This window comes from Tribolium madens, unplaced genomic scaffold, assembly GCF_015345945.1.
Source record: "Tribolium madens isolate multiple individuals breed KSU strain unplaced genomic scaffold, Tmad_KSU_1.1 Scaffold_97;HRSCAF=244;Tcas5.2_LG3a, whole genome shotgun sequence".
Taxonomy (NCBI): Eukaryota; Metazoa; Arthropoda; class Insecta; order Coleoptera; family Tenebrionidae; genus Tribolium; species Tribolium madens.
Genome location: NW_025401069.1, coordinates 11,406,433 through 11,432,196, shown reverse-complemented (window position 1 = coordinate 11,432,196; position 25,764 = coordinate 11,406,433). Strand labels below are relative to the sequence as shown.

Below are 25,764 nucleotides of genomic sequence, written 5' to 3'. Positions count from 1 at the left end.
AGCTTGCTATTTTTGTTTTAGTTTGATTGCTATATAACATTTATCTGTAATTAATGCGGCATTAATTAATTTAATAAACACTCTGTATATGTATCAGAATTTTTCAATTAATAAACGAAAATTCATGATATTTTATTATACAAGGCGTTTCAAAATGATTTTCATCTAGTCACCTATAGATTTACCAGGTAAAACAAAAAATGCCGCTTGAAAAAATATTGCATTTAATTAACCCTATGTGTTAATTTATTTCGAATAACGGCTGTCACTGCTGACAGAACTATCTGGTTCAAAAAGAGTATAGCGGCACAGAATAATTTACATGTAACGAAATTGCATAGACAACTAGATAAAAATTATTTTGAAACACGCTATATTATAACTATGAAAAGTTACAAATTTTAAAAATTCTAAAATTCTAAAAGTCATAAAGAGAGTCATAAGAGCAAAAAATCACTTTTTATTTAGAAAATTCTTAATACCAACACTAGTGTGTACAAATTTTCGCTTCAATTTTAAAAGAAGTAAGACCTAGGATAGAGTTGTCTCTTAGTATGGACTTTGAAAATATATTGCTTATTTATTTATAATTTTTTTCTTACTTTATTTTTTATTTTTTATGTTGATTCATTAACAAAAGTCTGGTAATATGTTAATGTCAAAATACCACATTCTTTTAGTTTTCTAATTTCTGAACTGGTCTCTATGATTTATCAAAATTTTGAATTAATTAATTTAAAAATAAACAGTTTTTATATAGAAAATTCTTGCATTAATTATTCTTTCCGTGTTGTTATATAACGAGTGTTTATTTACATTTGATGTCATAGTTGGCGGTAATATGAGTGTATTGTGAACGGACCACAATTTTTAATTCGCCCGACGAGATGTCAAATGTCAGATTAATAACTTTCAATACGATGGTTCGTTCACAATCAAACTTTCATGGATAGCTTTGACGCCAAATTTAAAAAGACACCCGTTATAATACTCTAGTAACTCACAGGACTGTTAAGAGGGTTTAACAGCCCGCTTCTCTTTTAACGCCCGGTTTTTTTGACAACTTTGATAGCTTAAACCTTCAAATATTGACATTTTCAAAATTTGAAAATTATTATTTTTTAATTTTTTTTTTAAATGTGGTAATTTAATACGACGAAAAACGTTGTACGCACCACGTGCTGTTAAGGGACATAACACCCTCGCTCGATATGACTTTCTTAACAGCCCTGAATACATCAATAACTATTAAAAAAAAACTTATGAATGAAGAACTGATCTTTTTTAAAAATCTTATTAATTTTTAAATTTATAAACAGTCATTAAAAACTAAATCTGAAAACATGGTTTGAACAATTGCATACCTAGGTACTTACCTTTTTGCTCCTTTATATTTTAATTGTAGAAATTTGTGTTTTTCAGAATTTTAGAGCTTTCCATAATTCTGAAGTACCTACTCATTGAAATTTTTATTTTTGAAGAAAATAAATAAAAAACATTAAAACTGTTTTTTTCAGTAATATGAATTGTTAGTTTGGTCTTTTAATTAACATAATTTAAGAAAAAATTGAGAAAAAAACATTGACTTCTTTGAGTTTGTATTTCAATTCTTTAATAATAGGTAATAGACGAACAACTCTCAACTCTTTTTTAATTGATTACAGTTTTATTCAACATTTTGGTGGTTTGTCAACATTCTTCCTGTCGATTAATTAGACCTCCGATTTAAATTTAAATGGTCGTTATTTTTCGTGGTAGACATCCGTTCTTGGTGTCAATTAATTGAAATACGGATTTTAGATAAACCGATCTAATACTTTGGCTTGAAAGTTGTAGAAACTACTAACAAGATTGCTCCAAGAGTGAAATTTAAATATTTGGCATTGAACTCGAGGTTTTATTTTTGAAACTCGTAAAGAAGTGTATAAGTTGGTTGCAAATATTGCGAGTGCTTTGGAAAAGTGGAGTTCCAACTTTGCAATTTCCTTGATGGATGCAATGGCGCAAACTTTTCGAATCCGTGACATTTTTGAAAATTATGATAACTGATGAGTGTATTTTTTCTCCGTTGAAAAAATATGAAGCCGGGAATAGTGTGTCGATCCCTTCCGAAGTGATGTTTTTGACCCGGCATCAATTCATTTCCGTCGCAATATTCTTTTATTTACGAGTTAAATTTGAATAATGTGTCGTGCAACAAAGCCATGAACATAAAACCACCTCGGCGCCGGGGGAAACTTTCAATTTCGTTGAGTGGCGAAACATCTCGAGTGTGTTCCGTTTTTATTGGATCAAGACGATCATTTTTCTCTCGCGGAGCGATGATAATCTGACTTTTCGATTAGACGGTACCATATTGTCGCTATCATAAAAGCATCACAATAGACGATGATCGGATCGATCGCTGTTTGTTTGACCAATCGAGACAGTGATGGATGGAAGAGTAGTACATCGATTGCCTCCCATCACCATGGACAGCAGTCGTGCCACTAGACAATAGTCGGGATCTGACGACGTAAATCATTTATTATGACGGACATTGAACGGCATGCACGAACCCCATCGACGTTTCCACGTGCCCATGGCGAGACAACTATGGATTTCCTCAATAAATTTTACGATTGTCTAGGACTTCCAAATCATTTGATTTGTTACAGCGACATGCGCAACCAAAAAAATTGTGATATACGACGCAATCACAGCGTGATAACAGCTCTATGCAACCAACATTTCACAATACAAATTTTAAACATGCATCTTGAGACAAGGTTTCAAAAACAACAAAAAAATTTTGGCGGAAAAGACAAAAGACTTTTTTTGGAAGTTATACATCCTTTAAGTCCTTTTTATCACTAAATCTGAATAGTGAAAATATAGTTGTGAACAGTTTCTAATTAGTAGAGATCGGATTTTAGGACGTTAAAAAGTGCAAAAAAGGAGCCTAAAAAAGAACAGTGAAAACATAAAATAGGACATTATAATAGGAAACTGGTTCATAAAATTATAGAGAATAAATGTTTTTTTAATTTATAATATCTCAGATAATAATATACAAGGTATAAAGTATGGATCCAAGCGTTTTTTTTTTTTAATTATTTGCCTCTAGAAAATGGTGATTAATACAAATTAAAGTAATATGAAATATGTGATCGTATTTTGAGAACGAAATTTTGTTATTGAATGATGCGATTTTTTTTTGTCAAAATTGCAATTTAATATATTTTTTTATTATATATAAAGTAGACAGTTGTAATCCTTAGATCATAACCTTTATGAGAAAAGTGGTAGAACTCAAAAACAGAAGAAAATTTCGAAAATTTTTGTTTTTGATAAAACATTACATTTTTAAAGTACTTTATCATTCATCAAAAAAATACTTTATTTTACCTGGTATGTTTTATAAAAATTCAAATTCAGTATGTTCTCGCATTGAGTTTGCAAAATTAAAAAAATATATCATTGATTTTACGTCAAAACTTCAAAAGAATTACATTTTTGTTAATCTGAAACGAACAAATCTGTAATTAAATCTTCATTATTCTGACTTACGATCGGATTCTGACTCAGTGTTAAAAAAATCATTCATTTTTCTATTGATTTGTAATAAATAATTTTTGTTATTTGACTTGCGTAAACCTCTTTTGCTTTGTCCCGAATCAACTTTTACTGAGTCAGAATCAACTTTATTTGTACAAACTTTAATTACAGATTTGCGCGTTTCAAGTTAAGCAAAAATGTTATTCCTTTGCAGTTTTGGCGCAAAACTAAAAAAAATTCTCTTGAAATCTCAATCCGGGTGGAGTTCCTATATTCGAAATACAGTTGCTCCAGAACTCGTGCCCCAGCGAAAAATGTCATGTAAGGTAACCTTACCAGGAACATAGAAAAATTGTTGAAAAAATTTTATCTAGAAAAATTTCGAAGTTATGGGAGTTTAAATTTTGCACTTTGACTCTATTTACAGTGCAAAAAACGCAAATTGTCAAAAACAAAATTGTAATTTTTCATAGTGTGAAAAAGGTTGTTCCCAAAAAGGTTAGAGAACTATCAAAAAAAATTCGTGTTTGGTGGTCTTGCCAATTACAGTGTCATAGTGTTAAAAACGAAATGGAAAAACATGGAAAAAATTGGTAGAAATTAGAAAGATGCCTAACAATTATGAAATTGTGAATTATGACAAAGACAACGTCAAAAAACTGGCATTTATTAACAGGCCAAATTACATTACAAAAAATCAATTTGTGTTTTTTTTACACTCAAGTGTATTTCTGTTGGAAAAATAATTTGCCAAGTTTTTTTTGCTACAGGCTATTTGAACAAGTAAGCTGTACCCTAAATTGTAACTCTGTTTAACGTTATTTGTGGCTTTTATTGGCAAAATTTTTATACCTTTGCTAAATAATTATAAAAAACATATACAAGATTATCAGTATTATTGAATAGACAAAAAAAAAGTCAAATGTCTAAAAATAAATGTCAAAATCTTTGACAGATATGAATTTTTAAAACATTTTTTCCATGTTTCTTACTTTAAATTTTTCTTTGAAATACCCTGTATAGAAACTCTAATTCTGGAGACATATACTTCGCGCTATAGTTATCGTAGCACTAGCAACGTTGCAACTACGTTTTTTAAGAAGAAATTGGTCAGAAACTTTTGATATCTGCGTAAAAGAAGAATCTATGTTACCATTGAACTCTACTAAAAAAATTTGAGTCAGAAGGTTTCACTATTTCATACATAAAAAAAAACATTGTGAGAAGTGACAGAAGTGGCGATAGCTAAAACATAACTAAGTATTTATAAAGACTTGACGATTTTGTTTTTTATCTAGGCCACGGAAGTAGTACTTTCGGAGCTAACTACAAGAACCTCACATATTTCATTTCCGGTTGCGTCTGTAAAAAATAGTATACTTGACTAACTTAAAGCGGAGATTAAAAAATATGAAGTGACAGAAAGGAGATAACAAAGTCTGGAAATTAAGTTAAAAAAATAATTACCTAGATTATTTGTGTTTAAAAAATTTGAAGAAATATTAAAATTATGATTTTAGGACAAAAAAAGGTTTTGTCGTTTTAGGACTCAAAAAAATTTGCGTACGAACTCACATGAAAGACCCAAAATAGAATCAGAAAGGCATTTTATCTAAAATCCGGTCCCTACTAATTAGAAAAAAATTTGTTGATTTATGAGAAAAGAGTTTTTTTCAGCAACGAGTCAAAATGTCGGATTGTTTCAGTTTTTGGGTTTGTAAACTACCACTACAGTTTTTCAGAATTTTAGATCGATTAATTTCATTCTGTTTGAAATTCCATTTGGAACTTGTATGTGTTCCTCGAATTATTAGTTGACTGGGTTTTTGTCATGAGCTCGCTCGGTCGCTTTTGCCTTTGAATCAAAGCTCTGGGTTGATTTTTAACGTAATGAAACCGTCGACCCCTACACAACATAAAGCTCTAATTACAGTAACCACCGCATCGAAGTTATATGAAATAGTAATGCTTGATGAAAATTTTTAATGAAAACGTGCTTCATCAGGTACGTATCCATTAAGTTGATGAAGCTCAAGCTGCTGCAGCTTTTTCCCCGGTTATTTTCAGCAAAGGCCGGTAAATCACTGAACATATTCGAATAAATTCCGGCGTTTTCTAGCTACCGGCTGTACTTCCAAGCCGTTAGTTATCCCATAGACAAGTTTACGGCTTTGTCGCTTTATAAATAAACATGATTGAGAACCGTTTTGTGCTTATTAACATAATTTAATACGCTCTCTAATCGCAACAGTCAGCGAGCACAAATTGCGCTCGTAAATCCTCTCGAAGGGAGACATTTTAAAAAGCAATTTCGTGTCGGGAGGTTTTTCCGTTATCTCCTCTATCTGTTTTGGGACGATTCACTCTTGACTTACTGGAATTGGCCCTCGTTCGATGATACGTAAAAAACTCGCTCCCCAATTGATAACTTTCCAATACCTTTTTGGCCAAAATTCTCTAATAAAGAACCTTCTTCATTAAGTAAAAAACCGAGCGTCGTTTCGGAGCAGCGAAAAAATCTCGTCGCGATATTTAATAAAATTCCAGGCGCGCGTACGTCTCATCCATCACCCGGAAACAACAGTCCGGGAAGGATTATGACAAATGTCGTGAAATTAGAAGAATAAAGAAGGCGTATGTGGAGCCGGAGCGGAGCTCCGGCGAAATGAATAGTAATCCAGCGCCAAATGAAAAGATGAATTCGAAATGAAAGTAATAAAAAACCGTTTCCGAGTCGCAATTTTCTCCGCAAAGATAGACTTACAAGCCGTCTCTCAACTTATCTGGGATTTGCCTTCGAGTCAGACCGGAAAATTATAGAGAAAAATGCACGCGTTCCACGTAATTAAAAGGGTTGTTGATGCACTCGAAACTCTGGATTTATGTAATTATGTAGCCAGTTGGTCGACTTTTATTGCTCTGATTAGGTTTACGGGCCGTCCAGGACCGGACCGCAAATTGAAACGCAAAAACGGGAACGGTAATGGCGCCGATTAATTGGATATGCGATGCAATCGATTGCGGGATTTCGCGTGATTCAATTAGGAAATACACGAACGATATATTGGACCAGGGAAACATACATTGAATCGCTCAAATGAAAAAGTAATAGAACTTTTCCCCATTTGGGAAAAAATTGAATACAATTTTCTAAGTTTAATTAATTGCGAGAGAACAGTGAACGGAGATTTTTTGAAACGAGTTCTGATATTGGAACAGACTCAATGCTCAAAGCTTTCAATAAAGCAATAGTTGGTAATAATAGTAATTAAGTGAAAGCTAAGACATATTGCTGCATTCTTCAGGAGAGAAGTGGGGGATTTCATTAATTACAATTTTTTAGCAGAAAATAGTTCACAATGTAACTTTCCCTAAAAAGTTTACAATGAAAATAAATTTGATTTCTCTGCTTCTGAAACAAGACCCGTTAACGTCTCTTTTATAGTGTCCCTACTAGCTAGCTTAAAATTAAAAACCAACTATCGAATTTTACGAGGGTCGTTAAAAATTCAACTGATGGTTTTATAAAGTAGGATTAGGGTATGGTGCGAAGATATTTTCTTAGCTTGGCCGGTTTTGAATTTTTATTTACATTTAAAAATAAATCATAAAAATAAATACATGGAGTGGCAGTCTCGAGGTCTCTTCATTCCTATTATCGACTTAATTATATCTTGTTATTTATTGATGACCGTTACCTTCTCAGTTTTCATTTATGCTTGTCTTATCAGTGAATTGTCATAAATTGTAACAAGAGGCGTTAATGTTGTATCGCTCGTGTTTCTTTATTTCTATTTTTTGTTTGCTCGAGGAGCTAAATCAATCAAATTTTTTGGAAGTTTGTGTGGAAGTGAAAAACAGTTAAAATTTTTAAAATAATTCTTAGAAACCAAGAATTTACTCAAAAATTTTGAAATTTGGCATAAAAACTGTCATTAAAGATACGATGATTTTAAGGAGGTTTTGAATAAAATAAATTACAAAACAAACCTAATTCTAAAATCAAAAGTTGTTATGAAGGCATTTGAAGTATGTGTTTTAATAGCCAATTCTCAATTTCTTTATTAAAAATAAACGCAGAAAAGAAAATTAGGAGATTGATTTTTTTCCGCAAAAACCTACCTAAAATAATTTTAAAATCACTGTGTTTATTAAAAAACAATGATTTTAGAGAAGTTTTAATAAAGTATCTGTTATAAAAAATTTCCCCTATATTTTTTCAAAAAAGGAAAAAAAAATGCTTTGTTGTCTAGAAAATAAAAACCAAAGTTGTTTTTTTAACAAGAATTTTTTCGTAAATTTTATAGCAAAAGGATGCGTTTTTTATTTTCAAATGTATTTTTTTTTAATGAATAAAACCTGAAAATAATTTTATAAAAATGGTGTGTAGAAAGCTGTTTAGAAAACTTTTAATGGTAGATCTTTCGGTTTTTTATTAAAAATAAACGCAAAAAAGAAAATTTGGAGAAAAATGACTGTTTCAGTTTAGAAATTTCGGTTGAACATTGTGGTTATAACGTTTTTTTTAGAAACCCTCAAAAATGATGATTTTGGGGAAGATTAGATAAAGTATCTATCACAAAACAGATTTTCTACATATTAAAAAAAAAATAAACTATTTTTTTACTTTTAGTGTCACAAGGAGCATTTTTTGTAATTTGCCTCTATTTTGATTGTAATAATAGGTAGTGGATATATTAAAAAACGTGACATCTATAGTCAAAAGAAGACTAAATTATTTAAAATTTTAGAGTAAATTACAAAAATAGTATAAAAAACTCGTTTCATAAGACCTTGAGGGACTAATTTTTAAAATAAAATGCAACTTTGTAACACTATTTTTAACAACACTTTTTGCAATACTTTTGCCATCATTTGAGCTATTCTCAACCGATTTGAATGCTGCATACATCTTAACTGTCACATATAATCTCTCGTCATTGTGCATTTGTCACAAACTGCACTTGTTTTTTATTACACTACGTACTCTTGGGTAGAAAATTAAAATCAAAGTTCTAAGAGTTAACAAGAATTTCTTCGCAAAATTTATAACAAAAGCATGCGTTTTTTGTAAAATTTTCAAGTATTCGTATATTTTTTGAAAAATAAGTTTTTTGAAAAAACTTGAAATCAATTTTATAAAATTATTTTTTTGATTGCATTTTCGATTTTTTTCTAGTTTCTAGTCGATAAGTGACTCATTAGAAACAGAAACAGATAAATATCTTGTTATTTTCGAAAATGTAGTTTTGATATTTAGTCCTGTTTCTTTTCATTTCTCTTATTTAAGAATATGAGTCTAAGTAATGGAAGTGTCAAAATAATAAAAATCTGACTTTCATGGTTTAATTTTCACGTAAAATCACAACTTTTTGTTGATTTGCAAGTTTCATCATTATTTGGAATGATTAAGGAAGTGTTGAGATTGAACTTCCTTATCGTTTGACTTCAAGTGGGCAAACTTTGCACATTTTGCAGTGCCATAATAATGTAGAAAATGTCCAGCAAAGGTCACTAACACGAACTTGTCTCATGCAATCTCCCCGAAACAATAGCGTATGACCACAATTATGACATACAACCCATTCAGTAGTGGCTTTAGTCAGCGATAATGGAATTTTCAGCTAATAACGTAATTCTGTATTATTGCAATCGAACTGGCTGTCCCTAGCAGACAACTTGATGGCAGATTTCAGTAATTGGCGTGACTGTTGGACCAGATATGTCTAATAGCGCTAATACCGGTTTTAGTATCGGGGGTTGGAAAATTGTAAGTATCCCCAATGCCACCCTCGGACATGTAAGCTTTATTTGCTTGCTCCTAGCACTAATATTATCCCTAGGGATGAAGGGCGTTTTATCTAATATACCAGTCCTAATGCCAAAGCCATAAATAATTTCCACCGATATGCAAGCGACGATGACGTGAATGGTTTCAGTGATATAATTGCACCAACCCTAAAACCAGATAAAGCCCAAATTCATACTGCGTGGGCTCACTTCTCCGTAAAGTCATTTTTGATTTTTAATGTCTCTTTGCCTTCACACGGCCGGCAATAAAACCCGAATGTTTATTATTCAAAGCGGCAATAAATTCAGTAAGTAAAGAAAATTTTTTAGGCGTGTTGTTGGTTCAGAGAAGAGACTGGTAGCCGCACACAAATATTGACTGTCGAGCTTCTGAATACGTCGTATGTTTGCGATTATGCTAATGATGCCCATTTGACAAATTGACTCGAGAATACACACGAAAGAGTATGTTTGTGAGCACTTCAGACCTTTCAACATCGCTCCACTGCAGCAAAACTTGATAAATCCATTAAAATATCAATTACGCCCGCTTTTAGTTTCTCTTAATTGTGTTTGCTCTCTTCCGAGGTTCCGCAAGGACAACTTGCACAACCCAGAAATTTACAAAAACGACTAAAAGCATCGCGAAACACAAAAAAAAAACAATAATTAGCACGAGGATTCGCTGGAAATTTACTTTTGATTTGATTTTTGCATGAAAGATTTTGACTGAACTGAAAAAATCAGTTTCAGCGTCAATTTTTATTTCCCGTTTGAGCAAAAATAAATCTCTCGTGCTGAAACCGTCCAATCTTCTGAAACAATTTTCCATTAACTGTCCTGCATAAAAAACCTTAATAACGCGATAAATAACTCTGACATTTGTTTATTAACTTATTAATAGCTTGCATTAAAAATAATGCAGGCTGTCATCATAAATATAAATTTTATGTTCCGTTTTAAATTTTTTACCACTGAAGAATATCAGATTATGCCACATAACAGGGCACCGTGTAATGTGAAACATCTGATTATGAAAACGAATGTTCTTAAGTCTGATGCAGCAGATTAAGTGCTCCAATCTCTTCTTTTTGTTTTGGTTTCATTGTGACGAGAAAAAATTCGCTAATAATGGGAATTGAATCGCTCCCTCCAGTGTTGTATTCACCGCACCTTAATATGCATATCATTTAGTGCCCCCATAAAACCACCCTCTTACGTAACTTTGGCTTTATTGACTCTTGTATGTTCATATTAAGGTTTTTATTGTTCGGTTTTATTGCGAAGTCGGAGATGTCGAGGGTGCAGAAACACCCTCACCTTTGGCCTCTAATTAAAATTTCGGTTATTAGTTGTTACAAACGAAATAAAACGAGGAGATAAATTAAAAATTTTATTATCTATTGTTCAATGACTTGACCTGGAGTACCTCAAAGTAAACCATTTGATAATAATAAATTAATTAACGAACTAGATTTAGTCTTCTTTCCGATTGTGTATTTTGACATAATTCATTTCTTCTTTGGCCATATCTTTATCCCCCCAACCCCAAACCATGTCTTCATGGTGGTGGTCATCATCCGCATTGAGTATTTTATCGATTTTATCAAATTTCCTAGTACCATCGCCGGTTCTTACCACCCTCTTCATTATCATTTCTTCTGACACGGTTTTGAGGTCATAGGCCCAGCCTATGGCGGCCATAAAGTCAAGGAAACCGGTAGTAAGGTTACTCCTGTATTTCCCAAACTCCCCGGTCTTATAATCCCATGGGAATGTGTGATGGTAGTTGTGCCAACCCTCACCACCGGTCAAGACCGCAACAGTGGGACTTTCAGTCGGATAAATGTTCCTAAAAAAACAATTTAACCATAATGGTACTCCCAGGCATTGTGATTAGTACTTGTCGTATGGACGGGACCCATAAATATGGGCCCAACTGTTCACAAGGAACGTTATGTTGGTACAAGCGCAATACCGGAGCATGGATGCAACGAAAAATGCAGTCCAGAAGTTTTCCCCCCAGAAGTACCACGGAATTGCTGCTGGTAGATAAAATCCGATAACTGGAGCGAAAAATACGTGGTAGTACCTACAAGTCGTGGTTAGAGTGTTAAAGTGGTACCATAAGTTGTACTTACTTTTTTTGGATCATGACCACCGAATCAGCCTCTAAGTCGCTAAAATCGATCGATTTGTATTTATCTTCCACATCTCTGTGGGGTTCAATGAACAACCAACCCATATGGGAGAAGAAGAACCCTCGACGGGAGTTGTGTGGGTCGGCATTGGTATCAACGTATTTATGATGGACGCGATGGTACGTTGCCCAGTCGTAAATATGGTTCTGAAGGGACAAGGTTTGGAAAATACAAAGTAGCATACGAAGGGGTAATCGCGCTTTGTAGGCCTTATGGGCCCAAAGTCGGTGACTGCCAGCTGTTACTCCTTGCAGGGCTATGATCAGAAGGAACCAACCTAGAATTTAGGGATTGTAGTACCAGGAATGAAACCTAGACTAGGTTTTTACTGTAAAAGACTGTTTTCCATTGGGCATGGAACACGGCAAGGTATAGTCCGTAGAAACCAGTGATGTGCATTATTATGTAGAGGATGATGTTCCTCCAGACCATCTTCCATTGGTACTGCTGCGGTTTGTGGGCATTTTGGGAAGTTTCCGTTGTGGTAATGGTCTGGGCCGACATTGCACTGGAATTCAAGATAAGAAAGTCTAGTATCGCCACATGTCGAACTTTGCTCGGGGACATCATCCCATCGAGAAAAAAACAGCAATAGATAACTGAATAGATAACAGGAAGTAGAAATTTTTCATACAATAGCGCGCTTCATGAATAGAATAAATGACGCCAATTAGAATCAAATTTAAATCCGTTAGAAACTCACCTTTCACGCAACACTTACAATCTTGAATGTTGTACCTACACCGACATTAGCACTGTCTCAATGAAGTCTGGCTCACTTCACGATTTTGCAAACGGTATCCCGATCACGTGACACAATTCCCTCCAATCGCGTGCCGCTAAAGATTATGGAACTGGAGACAAGCGGGTTCACGTCCTTTTATATGCTCTGCAAAAATGGTACTCTTATCACACTTGAATATGACATTTAACCCCGGATGAGACACAACACGACTGGACGTTTTTTTGATAAATTATTGCAAGTTTGCGTGGACTATCGAAAGTGATCCGATTTCGAATGCAAAACGAAAGATAATGCGATTTTTTAAAACGGTACCAGAAATTAAGCGGAGGCTTATCGTGGGCTATTAAATGGAATTGTTACGAGATTGACGTGGAAACGGCGCGTGAAAGCACGTACAACGGAATTTTACATAAAAAATTTTAAAAGTTAAATCAGTTTAATTGAAACATTGACTCGAAAATTGACCCTTTTGCGCGATAAAAAACGAATATTTGACGGTAAAATTGTAATTCAAAAGAAATTTTTGGGGCATGGCAATATTCTAAAACTTTCACCTCACAGTGGCACAGAATACCGCTAATAAAAATACAGGGAAGGAAAAAAGAAAAATTTCAAGTAAAATAAGATACCAGGAATATGGAAAAAAAATTTTTTTTATTATATCTGTGACATTTGACATTTTTTATGTCTTTTTAATGATACTGATGATCTTGTATAATATACAAAAAACATTTTTTTTTCTTAGTTTTTTTATAATTATTTAGTAAATATACAAAAATTTTCGTAATAAAAGCCACAAATATCATTAAACAGAGTTACAATTTAGGATACAGTTTTCTTGTTCCCTCTTCTAATAGCTTGTAGCAAAAAAACTTGGAAAACTATTTTTCCAACAGAAATAAATACTTAGAGTCAATGAGCAAATTTTAATCTTCCATCACTGCGAAATTTTTATAGATAGAACACTTTTTTCATGTACCTGACCTTACATGGCAATTTTCTCTCTGGCACAAATTCTGGCGCACTTTGTATAATTCATTTTATATTCAACTGAGAAATAAACACTTAAAGATTTTATAATTTTAATGGCTGAAGATTTTTATTTAGATCAACTGAAATCTGCCATTTTTTGTATTAGTCTTCGTTGGATGGATCGACTTGGTTTTCCATTTTTTTTCTTTTCAAAAAAACTTGAATAATTTTCATCCAAAATATTCTTTAACAGCTTTTAAAGAGGCAAATACGCATATGAAAAATTTATTTAGGTTGTCTTTTAAGTGAATACTGGGTTGCTAAAATTATTTTCGACTACACAGAGTATCTTTTTTTAATAATATAAACTTTTTAAACCGTATATACAAGTTTTTAATTATTTTAAGGGATGAAAACTACGTTTTAAAGTGACTTTATTAGTTTTTAGTAAGACTTTGATCAATCAAAAAGTTTTTTCGGTAAATAGCGTAAAATGGGGTTACTTTGACTCGTTATGGGACTACTAATTTTGTTTCATCTTTACCGAAAGTATGTTTATTTTATTTTTATACCATATAAAAGCCCTAACATACCAAAAAATGACTTATTTAGTTTTTTTTTAAGAAAATATTCACTTTATGTTTTGTGTTTAATGAGATTACTACATCATATGTTACATATTTTTAGTTCTAAGTTGTCAAAGTACCCCCAGACTAGCATAACTTCGATTTTCAACGTAATTAAAGGGACGATCAAAATTGACACCAAATTTTCTAATTTTTTTTTGGAAAAACTATGACCTTGAGGCAAAATTTTAAGTTTGTTAAAGCAGAAGGATCAATTGTTCTGATGCTAATTTTTGTAAGAAAATATTGCAACAAATAAGAAAGTTACAACAAAAACCCCTCATGCCAGAGTAACCCCGATTTACGGTATGTAATTCAAAGACAAAAAATGCCCACAGTGTAATGAACCTAGACATTGCAGTAATTCTTTGGGTAGTAGAAGCTTCACCACCGGAAGGGGGTGGGATTAGGACTGGGGATATTAATCTTAGATAACGGGTTATAAAGCACCGTCTTTCCCACCCCTTGTATACAATATACGCAAGATAAAGCTTCGACAAATATAAGTAATAGCGCAATTCGTTACTGTAATGATTCAATGATAATCCTTTGTCCCCCTTTGAATAGATTTGGAATATCTTTGTTCCCATAATGCACAATCCGAAATTATGGCCATTCATCACTTCCAAGGCCTGCAACCTGAAATTCGTATTTTGTAATTAAGAGCGAGTGTGTAAACACAGCTAATAGAAATTGGCATCGGGCCTAATAGGCTATTATAGCGATCCTGCAAACGTACTAGTTTTTCGGCGATAATATTCCTGCATTGGTGGCGTGTAAACAACCTACTCAAACTGTATAAAAGTCCATTAAAAATCGGTAGCAGCTGGCGGAAGCGCCGATTTTTTCCCTTCGGACCCTTTAAAGCTTTAATCGTGCCGGACTATTGTCTACAGGGCAACTATTCATTACGAACCCTTTGATAAGGGTCCCCGCCTTGTTCTATTCACTATCGTACCATAAAAACACAGATACACTGTTGATGGCTTCTCCAACGAAAATTTATTTTCATGAGGACTCTCGACGACTTGTACTTACAAGGGTGGCAAGTTTTTGTGGATTAGGGACTCGTGAAAAATCTGACGTCTTGAGAAACTTTCAACACTACACATCAAGATAAGAAGGAACAATAAGTACTGATGGTGCAGCTTTGAAAGAAACTCACCTATAGCCCCAAGGGCTTAAAGCAATATTTTCTCTCCGTAATGGAAATAAATATATTTAGAGACAACGACCTCATTATAAACTGTTTTATTTAATTAGATCTTATCTCCGTTTGGAGCACTCTCCAACCTCGCGTTGCAAAACAAAGAAAGCCCAACTTTTTGCTTTCTTAATTAAAAAAAAAAGGACGACTCAACAGTGCGGATCCTCATTTCATCCAAAACCAATCGCGACTAAGATAAATCGCCAGTCACCAAACCCCTGCTGTTAATTCTTTAATTGTCCAATAAAACAACCATTTTAACCCTCCCTTCGACAAGAAATAAATGCAAAACCTGCGATGCAGCATAGGTCAACAACACCATTATTGAGTTATGAATGTGAAAGAGAAGCGACGACAACGCGCGTCTCGAAATAACCGACCGCGAATGAGAAAAAATCCATTTCGGACTAAAAATACGACACACTAATGGCCATCGTGTAAACAAACCGCCTAATTCGTAGTGGTGGAGGGCGGCACGTGGCCGACACGTGCATCCCCCGGGATCCCCCGACTATCTATTATCTGGCAAATTTGCGGAGGGAGGGGGAAAATGGCGAGGAAAAAACCGGCGGTGAGATGACAGACTAGATGCAGACGAGAGGAGAATAAGAATCGACTATTTGTTTGGTATTCAAAGGCGAAGCGCTTCGGGGAATTGTGAATAGATAAATCGAGATAAAATTTTATTAGCGGACTCGTGATGGATTTGGACATAATTAGAGGTACACATCAATCAACAATTTCAACCAATTCCATCGTCTGCAGTCCCACGGGAACGTGTGCTAGTAATTATATCACTTAGTCGTCAAAAGAGACACAACTTTGCTTTCTCTGGGAAAAGTGGTTCAGAAATGCGCTTATTTTGTCTTTGAGACACTCTTCCAATCCCCTAAACCGTTAATATGGTTGTAAATGTGAGCCTGGAGCTAAAAAATAAAGCAGGCGGTTTCGAAGTAATGTCACGATTGAGAGTTGCAAAGGCCACGTGTTGATATGCTATATATTTGTAAACAAATATTTAATTGTATGATAAATATGTATTTTATAAGTGAATGTTAAACTTTTTTTATTTTCAAGCAGACATATAAGCAAATTTACTTTTTTTTTGTAAATATGTATAACCGTTACTGTGTAAAGTGACATGTTTTCAGATTTGGTGTAGACACTTGTTTTTGTTGTTAATTTTGTCGATTTGCGTTGCAAAACAAGCAGGCTATGGCTATAATGGTGTCACACATGATGGTTACTAAGGCTACATGTAGACAGTTGCCAGGCAACAACAAATCAACAATGTCCACATGCCATTTTGATAATTAGTTTGATTGTTGCTAGGTGACAAAATGTTGGTTCTGTCGGTTTTGCCATAAAAATCTTTGCCTACTATCAGAATAAAATAAATTAGAGTAGGCGGTGATTAAAGTCCTTCAGATGGCAATCCTGATTGCCAAATGTCAGCGGAAACTTTGACAAGTTTGCGTTTTATTCATTTTGAGTGAAATAATGTTCACTTTAGAGCAGAAAATTTTTATTGTTGTAAGTTATTACAAAAATGCTGTACAAAACGAAAACGGTGAATCGTCATTTTCACTTTCAGTTTGTGTGGAAAATTTCCACAGATTCCCAGCCAATGTGTTGCCAACTGTAGAATTTAATCGAGGCCTACTCTATTTTTTTTTGATCGCACGGTATTTTTGGAGCTTTGGATACATACAGGCTGATTTATCTTCTTATATCGAGTAATAAGATAATATGCAATCGAGTCACCTTTGAATCCGAAAACGTATGTATGTCTTTGAAACGTCAAAAAAATGACAAGTCGAAAGGTAAAATAGTATGATCAAAAAAATGATGATTTTAATAACAAAATTTATGATGTACCTTCATAAAAGACCGTTAACTGTTCTATTATTATACGCCAACGACTAATTTCAGCCTATATTGTCGTTTTATCTCTCGACTTGGCATTTTATTTGACGTTTCACGTACACTGACTTCAAAAACAGACATACGTTTTCGGATCCAAAGATGACTCGATTACAAATTATCTCGATTTCTCGATATTACACTCCATGTAAGAATGTTTTTTTTTGCAATTTTTGTATAAATATTGGTTACAATTTTTAGTAAGTGTCATTCTTTGGAATAAGAATTCTGATCGTGTCATTTTGTTGCAAAATAAGCAGGCTGTGTCGTACATTGTCGCCAGTGACAGTTACTACGGTCACGTGTGCCACAGTTGCCAGGCAGCAGCATGTCCACGTGCCATTATTGCCGTTAATTTGCTTGTTGCTAGATGACAAAACGTTGGTTTTGTTGATTTTGTCATAAAATCTCGGCCTACTTGTTTGTTTACTGACGATTTAATGTCAATCGGAGCCGGCGAGTCTCTCAGTATCCATAAATCGCGAAATTCTAAATAAATCTTTTAATTATTCTTGTTGGTCGTTTATTATTCTGGGTATTATCTCGAATGAAAGCCAATTTAGGTGATTAATGACTCGTCTTTCAGTGATAACAATAACTTCTTTTTCCCCGGACAGACACTCACCTCGTGCAATTACAATCTCCACCATTTTTCTTACGCCTGTCAAAAGTTTTGTGTATATGTTTGTGTGTGTGGTCGATTTTTTTTCTTTTTTGTGTGTTTCTGGCACTGGTTTTAATGAAGTTTGTCTGGAAGTTTGAAATCGCTGACTGTGAAGATCTCGTATGGAAATGATATTATCGTTTTTTGCGCGATATTTTAAGGGCCGTTGGAGAAAAATTCAATATGCTGAGGCCGTTTTATAGCTCATATATCATTCCTATTGATTCCTGAATGTTTCTTGGTGTACATAAATGTTTTATATCTGATCTGGATGGGCACTTTGTTCTAATAGCGTCGTAAATAGTGGCGTTTTACCGAATTGAAAGTTGTAAAAATGATAGATGTGATGAACTGGCATAATCGGTCCGAATTCAGCCTCTTTTATCCTGTGACAGCAGGAAATTGTTATAAACAGTAGCAGCGCCTTTTTAAACTCGGGTGAGCTATTACGATATCATTCTATGTCAACATGGAGTAAATTGCCACGTCTTTATATCGAGGACTTCCTGCACAACCTCCGTAAATAATAACTTCCAATAGCAAAACGGCCGTCGTCGCAGCTATGCCTCGCTGCTTGTCGCGCTCTCAATGATGAATGAGCCTTCGACTTGTTATTTTTACCTTTAGCACGGTACAAATAACTTAATAACATGCTTGTTAACAAGAATAATCGACTCTCGGTTTGATTTTGCCGCGCAATAATTCCGGCGGGAAATTCGAATCCGTTTTAATGATTTTTCCAGTCCATTAAAACCCTCGCGGCGTACGCTCGCTAATACCCGGCGCATAATATGAATTTTAATAAAAGAGTGCCATTGGGAGAAAGTTTTTCACTTTGAGCTCCGATATAAATGCAAACAGTGTTCCAGACGTTCACTATCTATTATGTAGTTTGAAAAAAAGGCCCAACCTGCTGCAAACTTCAACTTCTTTGTATGCACATCTGGATTTAGCAGATTTACGGGATGTGATATCGCTGAATATTGAAGTTTCGTCCCTCTTTTTTCCCCACCTGGCGTTCGATAATTCATTTACACGGTCGAGTGGATCAGTTGACGGATTCCCGAGTGCGTTTAAGACCCTTCGTGTCTTGGAACACTGTCCGCCCACTGTTATTTCGGCTGATGCGTGATTACAAGCGCCGTTTCGTGATTCGTGGATCTGATATCGCGGGTTTTTACTGCCGGGAGCCACTGTTGCAAACTTATGACCATTACCCGTCTTATTACGGGGATTACTACGTGGGCACTTTTTCGCCTCTTCGTGAGGAACCACTCGATTGATCCCTATCGCCGTTCGTGCCAAAACAACCACAAATTTGCCATATACATATATGGTGTTCGTTTTTCGAGCTCCACCATGGGGATCTTAGTTATTATAAGAGATACGAGATCGGTTAAATTAGGGCAAAGTTGCGCATTTTTAGCTGAACAATAATCTGAAAGAAAATTAAATGTGTGATTTTCAGTTTTTGAATCATTAGGAAAAAACGGAAATTTGTAATTTTTGTTTTTATTTTTTCAAGCAATAGCTAAAAGACCTAGACGTTTTTAACTTGGACGTTCTTAAGACACTTTTTTACAAGGAATCTAAATCTGTCATCGTATTAAAATTGGTGGCATTTTTTCCAAAGCACTCTTTGCAAAAACGTTTTTTCTTAATCTTAATCAGCATGTATAATTTAATCATATCGTGTGATACATCGTTGTAATCAGGAACAAAAAAAAAACTTTTCTAAATTACATAAATCAAATATGGCGTCCATAAGAAAATACAATGTTGATTGTTGTAGGTCTTTTAATTTTTGCTTGAAAAAATAAAACAAAAATTACAAATTTCTTTTTCTTTTCAATTATTCAAAAACTAAAAATCACATTAAATTTTCTTTCAGATTATTGTTCAGCATAAAAATTGCCCTACTTTAACCGACCTCGTAATTCTTATAATAACTGAGATCCCCATGGTGGAGCTCGAAAAACGAACATCCTGTATTGCGAGCGAAATGTGCCTAATTGCAGGATTTAGAAAGATAAAACAACCACACTACGCTATTCCAGCTCAAGCTTTGTCATGTACTCTCTAAAATTCGAATGAATCTTCCTCAATACTCACTCGTTCAAGGTTCGGATTCCTGCTAAGGTTTCTTGAAAAATTGTCTTTTATTTCCAAAAATATCCTTAATAATGCTTAAATTGAAGAATCCGACTCCTTTTATGGAGCACATCGATCTTTCTGGTATTTGACGATTTGATGAAATTATTTATCAATAATAATATTCATTTTTATACCAGCCATACATATTCCGTTTCAATTACACCGGGTTAATGGCAACCTACTATGACAATTAAAGATCATGATCTAAAAATTAACTCTAATTAAATAAAATTGTTTTTTAACCAGTAATTTTTTTAATAAACTGTTAAACTTGCGTTGCGGAAGATTTTCCGAACTTAACCGAAGTGGTCGTTTCATGCATTTGGTCATAGGACAGACTAGGTACTTTGGGGTGGTTTCGAACGAATTAAAACTGGAAGAAAGTGAGTTCTTATTGAATTTTTTCCTTCATCTAAAACCACTCCTGTACCTGCACAAAAAACATTACAATTTTTGGCATTGATACGAAACATCAGATTATTTTTAACAGATTTAAAGCAAGTTTAAGCCTTGTTGAGTCTAATTCGAAGAATAAAATGTTGTATTCAACTCGTTTGAGTGTAAATCGGACGCTTTATTCCACCTCGTGGATGATAAAATTTGTAAATTTAAATGAATAAAATAAGTTAAAACGTTTTATCTACCATTGCTGTTAAAGTGTTACTTTATCTACCCTTGCCGTTAAAGTGCTACTTTATCTACTCAAAAGAATTGATAAAGAATTAGTTTAACATCTGCTATATAAAAAATATTTTTTTTTGCTAAACTCGAAAAAAAAATTTCGAACAATTTTATGCTTGAAAAACGATCACATTTTTATAGTACTTTACACTACACAAATTATTTTTTATAAAGTAATTAGTTTATGCAAAAACACTTGGTTTTATATTTTTTATTCACCCGGTATAGTTAATTATTTTACTAAAATGTAAATCTTAATGAAAGGGAGTTTTTTTGAACCTTACTTTTTGGAAAAACAACAACTCGTATTCTATTTTTCAGATGCAATTTTATTCAAATTATGGTTATTGACAACTTATGTCTCATAACCTTGGCTCATTTTATTTGAGTTACCAAAATCACATGCCTAGTACCATTAAATTCATATTTAAAAAAATTAATAATCCATCAAACTAAAAGTAAACGTTCAATTAAATTACTGACCAAAGTGACTTTGAATTTAAGTTTTGCGAAATTAAAAAACACAATGGATTGATTAAAAATTATTTCTTTTCGGGGCCATTGAATTGAATTTTGATGCAAAATATACAAACAAACACATTTCAATTTTTTATTATGCATTCAGTTTAAACGCTTTTTTAAATTAAATTAGGGTTTTTTGTTTACGTTCCCATTTAGGTCCTCAAAATAAGTCTTTTTCTGGCTCAAACTGTATCTAAAATACAGTTTTCCCGGACGAAAAAAATGGCATGGTAATTAAAATGATAAAAATTCGAGAAATTTTTAAAACTAAAACTAAAACGTTTTTGCGGACTCAGCTTCGATTCATCCGCAAAACTGTATTTTAGGTACTTGTAAGAAAATTACCAATTTTGGACTAATTTCCGCAGTCTTAAGCAAAGGACATCGAAAATAGTCGTTGATTAATGATTTCAAACAAAGAAAAATCGCTACTTTAATAAACATTCATGTTTTTTTGTAAACTGGTAAATACTTGTTTTTATTTTTTGCGATTTTCATAAGATGGCACTGAAAAAGCTTGATTCCCTGTAAAACATCTCTTAATTGGATCGATGTTTGTTTCTGGCCCATTTGCCCGCGACCGCATCCTCCTTGACCCGCTTCATCCTCTTTGAAATCTCCCCCATTAATTGAACTCTTACTTGGCCTTTGTGATTTTTCCGTCCGACTAGCCGGAACAAAGGATTTAGACATAATACAAGCGAACGGTATTCCACTGCATGAATCGAATAAGATTTTATAGTCCACTTTCCGATTATCTGCAGCACATTCCCGGAATACTCCGCGATTGCTTCGCAATTGCTCCGGTAGTAAAATTTTAGTAGATGGCTCGCCTCGGACCAAATTGCCTCTAGCGGAAACCATCGATCAAGCACTTGAATTTACATCCAATCTTAGCTTTTTGTCAATGCAATTTTGCACGTAGTGGACCACAGACGAGTTCCTGCTACCGCGTCTCGTGAATGAATGCAGTGTCTGCGAAATGACACAAAAACGTCGCTGTTTCTCCTCGCCGATTGTCTACATGTGTTCGAAATGCCTTTAATGCGAAGCAGCCAGGTTCACATCCGCGGAAATTTAATTAATGGGCGTGCGATGGTCCTTCTTTCCCTCCAACCCTTGTTAACTCCTGGCCGAATTCCAGCGCATCCTCTTTACGGTGGGAGGTCTTGAATTTCTGGGTGGCATTGTCTTTCGCGTGGCTAATTTAAATTTTATATTACCCACAAGAGATGCGTGTACGTTTCAGTTTAAAAGTACTTATTGGTTTCGCCCGTCGAGTCGTAAACCAACAACCCATGCACTGCTTTATTAAGGCATATCTAATCTTATTACCATAAGCACCTCGACGTTTCCCTTTTGGGCGGCTTTTAACGCGTTTTATGGACGACATAAACACACGTGATAACGATTTTTCGCCAATTTCGATTTTTGTTACAGTGCTGAGAGACGAGTTTCGGGTCATGCCATCTGACACGAGAGTGGCGGCGGGAGAGACGGCTCTTCTCCAATGTGGGGCACCTAGGGGTCATCCTGAGCCTAATCTAATGTGGCGAAAAGACGGAGAAGTCTTGGAGGTGGATGGGAGGAGGATCAGGATTGTCGATGGAGGAAATCTCATGATCTCGGATGTTAGACAACACGACGAGGGACGCTATCAGTGTGTAGCCCATAATTTAGTAGGCTTGAGGGAGACACCCCCCGTTATGCTCACGGTACATGGTAAGTGAAGTAATTAGAAAAAAAAGTGTTCGATTTTACAACCGAAACCCCACAATTGGAGTGTAATGCTTTATTCACAAGTCGGTTCACCGAAAGACTTCGACAGAGTCGTGCGGTCCCAAAACTTTGAATTATTAAGCCATCGTTTGATTAATTCAAACGCGGAATTTAATTACTGTGATTATAGTGGCGGATGCCGATACATTATTGAGCGTTTCCGCCTCTCAGGATCGATCCCTTCATTTCTATTTTTACGAGAGTAACGCTCTGAATCCCCCAAGTTGCTTCTTTATTTTTATTTAGGGGTGACATTACTCTCAATTTATCCTTGCAGTGAAACCATTCTTCAATAAGGAGCCTCAAGACGTGGTGGCCCTCCTGGGCAAGAGGGTGGTGTTTCAGTGCGCCGTGGACGGCGAGCCCGTCCCCAACGTGCTGTGGCAGCGCGAAGACGGAAAAATGCCCATCGGTCGCGCCCGAATCCTCGACGACAAGTCGCTCCTCATTGACAACGTGCAGACCTCCGACGAGGGCATTTACATCTGCGCCGCCGAAAACGTCGTCGGGAGTATCACGGCAAAAGCATCGCTTGTTGTTAATTGTGAGTCATTTGGGGCATTTTTCAAACTCGTCACGTCGCGGAGACGATCTGTCAAAGCCCGACTAATGGAATACAGATGATTATCGGAAGGCCGTTTAATCGACCCAAAACAATGGCTCTTGTCGCTCTTAAATCAGTTATCTTGTTAAAAGACGCGGTTTTGGGCTGAGACTCCGAAATATAAACTTCTTATGTCATTTGTATTCTGTCGAGGGGTTGAGTTTTTTACCTGTCTAGACAAAATTGCAATCATACATAATTTATCGGAGAGAAATGGGCGAGGACCACCACAAGCTTTAACATTTATAAAGCGTTTTTATTAAAGTGGTGGAGTTGTGCATACAAAACTGCCACATTTTCGAAACGAGGAGGATAATTCCAAAGTAAAATTTTCTCCCTCAGCTCCTCCAACCTTCATCGAAAAACCTCGCGATCAGAAGGTTTCCCTCAACGGCGTCGTCGAGTTCCACTGCTCGGCCACCGGAAACCCCCCACCATCCGTCTTTTGGACCAAAGAAGGTTCCCAAATGCTCATGTTTCCGGACAATTCCTACGGCCACATGCACGTCAACGCTCATGGAACACTTCGAATCCAAGGAGTCCAACGCGAAGATGCCGGCTTTTTAGTCTGCTCGGCTTTAAGTGTTGCAGGATCGAGCAGTGTGCGAGCATTCCTGCAGGTATTAGGACGTTTTAATTACGGCAGGAATTACATCCTGTGTTTGCAGGTCACGTCGGTAGCAGATCTCCCGCCACCAATTATACAAATTGGACCGGCTAATCAGACTCTACCACTGCACAGCATGGTCACTTTGCACTGCAAAGCTTCTAGTCCGGAAGGGGAACAACCGAAAATCCGGTGGTCCAAGGACGGGAAGGTTTTGCAAGTGGACCACTTACCCGATAGATACACAATTAGTGAAACAGGAACGCTAGATATAGATGGTAATTGACTTTAAACTAATCACATTTCTTCTATTTCTTTGTTTTGTTTTATTTTACAGATTTGCGTTTGGACGATTCGGGTCTATACACCTGTTCTGCCATCTCCGAAAGTGGTGAAAGCTCCTGGTCGGCCTCCCTCAGCGTAGTTGAGGGTTCCTCAGCCCTCTTACATCGCAGTCCAGACCCTTCAACCTTCCCAAAGGCACCAAACCAGCCCCGGATTCTCAACGCGACTGAATCCAGTATTACGCTAGCGTGGGACAACGATGGTACCGAATCCGGACTTGTGGGGTACACTGTCGAGTACTGGAGCCCCGATCTCCAGACCGGATGGGTCATTGCCGCCCATCGTGTCTCCAATTACATCGTAGTGCGTGAATTGAAACCCGATAGTTCGTATATGTTTATAGTGCGCGCGGAAAATGCCCATGGACTGTCACCCGCGAGTCCGGTTTCGTCTATCGCCCGGACTTTGGCGAACTCACGAGCGGTTTCCGGGTCGGAGTTAGACACAGCTAGGACTGCCCTTAGTACCAAATTAGTCGAATTGAGAGATGCAAGGCCTCAGTCTAGTAGTTCAGTCAAATTGACTTGGACTCTAACCGCGTTGGACTACATCGAAGGGTTGTATATCCGGTTCCGGGAGCTATCGGGGGGTTCCCACAATTACAACATACTGACAGTGCTTGACGTGCAAACTAAAAGCTATACAGTGTCAAATTTGAAGAAATTCACCAAATATGAGTTTTTTATCGCGCCGTTTTACAAGTCAGTTGAGGGTCAACCGAGCAATTCCAGAGTTGCCCAAACTCTAGAAGACGTTCCTTCGGCACCTCCAGATAGTGTGACTGCTGGGGTTTTTAATGATACCGCTGGGTGGGTCCGATGGTCGCCTCCTCCTCCCCAACACCACAATGGTATTATCATCGGGTACAAAATCCAGATTCGGGGGTCCATAATCCGGTCTTTGACAGTCAACTCGAGTACCACTTCCGTTTTGATCAGTAACTTAACTTCCGGTGGGTCTTACAATGCACGAATTGCAGCCTTGACCCACGCTGGCCAAGGCCCTTATTCCAACCAAGTGCCTTTATTGACGGCCCCTCGCGCTCAGAGTCCTCGCACTTTAGGCCCTTTTGTCCCTTTAGTCCAACAAACCTGGTTCGTCGTCTTGCTGGCCACCGCAATCCTTGCTATTTTAGTCATCACTGGAGGGCTTCTCTACTTGAAGAAACGCCAGTCTTTGAGCAAACAACTGGGCCATTTGAACGTCCCTGTGGTCAACGCCAGTCAATTGAACGCAAAAGACACCCTTTGGATTGACCGGGGGTGGCGCCAAACCGACTGCGACAAAGACTCCTCAATCCCCTTGGCTCAACCCGCTGATTATGCCGAAGTGGACACTCGGAGTCTCTCCACCTTTTACAATTGCAAGAAATCCCCCGAAAACCCCACTCCTTACGCCACCACCATG

At 35.9% G+C, this 25,764-nt stretch overlaps 2 protein-coding genes across 4 annotated transcripts in view; one reads left to right on the top strand and one right to left on the bottom strand.

Moving 5' to 3' along the window:
- LOC123014422 (roundabout homolog 2-like) overlaps positions 1-25,764 on the top strand; it is a 100,728-nt gene that overhangs the window by 73,437 nt on the left and 1,527 nt on the right. The window contains 5 exon segments of the mRNA XM_044413539.1: positions 22,463-22,744; positions 23,079-23,345; positions 23,748-24,025; positions 24,074-24,290; positions 24,350-25,764. The exon segment at positions 24,350-25,764 is cut by the window's right edge and continues 15 nt beyond it. Of these exon segments, the coding sequence (XP_044269474.1) occupies positions 22,463-22,744; positions 23,079-23,345; positions 23,748-24,025; positions 24,074-24,290; positions 24,350-25,764 (2,459 nt within the window).
- Positions 10,708-25,764, bottom strand: part of LOC123014434 (acyl-CoA Delta-12 desaturase) — a 36,708-nt gene continuing 21,651 nt past the window's right edge. Inside the window, exons 2-6 of one of the 3 annotated variants that reach the window (XM_044413562.1) lie at positions 12,232-12,417; positions 11,858-12,036; positions 11,469-11,805; positions 11,231-11,419; positions 10,708-11,179 (exon numbers count right to left, since the gene is read on the bottom strand). In XM_044413562.1, the coding sequence (XP_044269497.1) occupies positions 10,804-11,179; positions 11,231-11,419; positions 11,469-11,805; positions 11,858-12,032 (1,077 nt within the window). In that variant the 5' untranslated portion in view covers positions 12,033-12,036; positions 12,232-12,417 and the 3' untranslated portion in view covers positions 10,708-10,803. Of the gene's footprint in view, positions 11,180-11,230; positions 11,420-11,468; positions 11,806-11,857; positions 12,037-12,231; positions 12,548-25,764 lie in introns of those variants that run through there. The other 2 variants (XM_044413563.1, XM_044413564.1) reach the window with 2 other exon arrangements.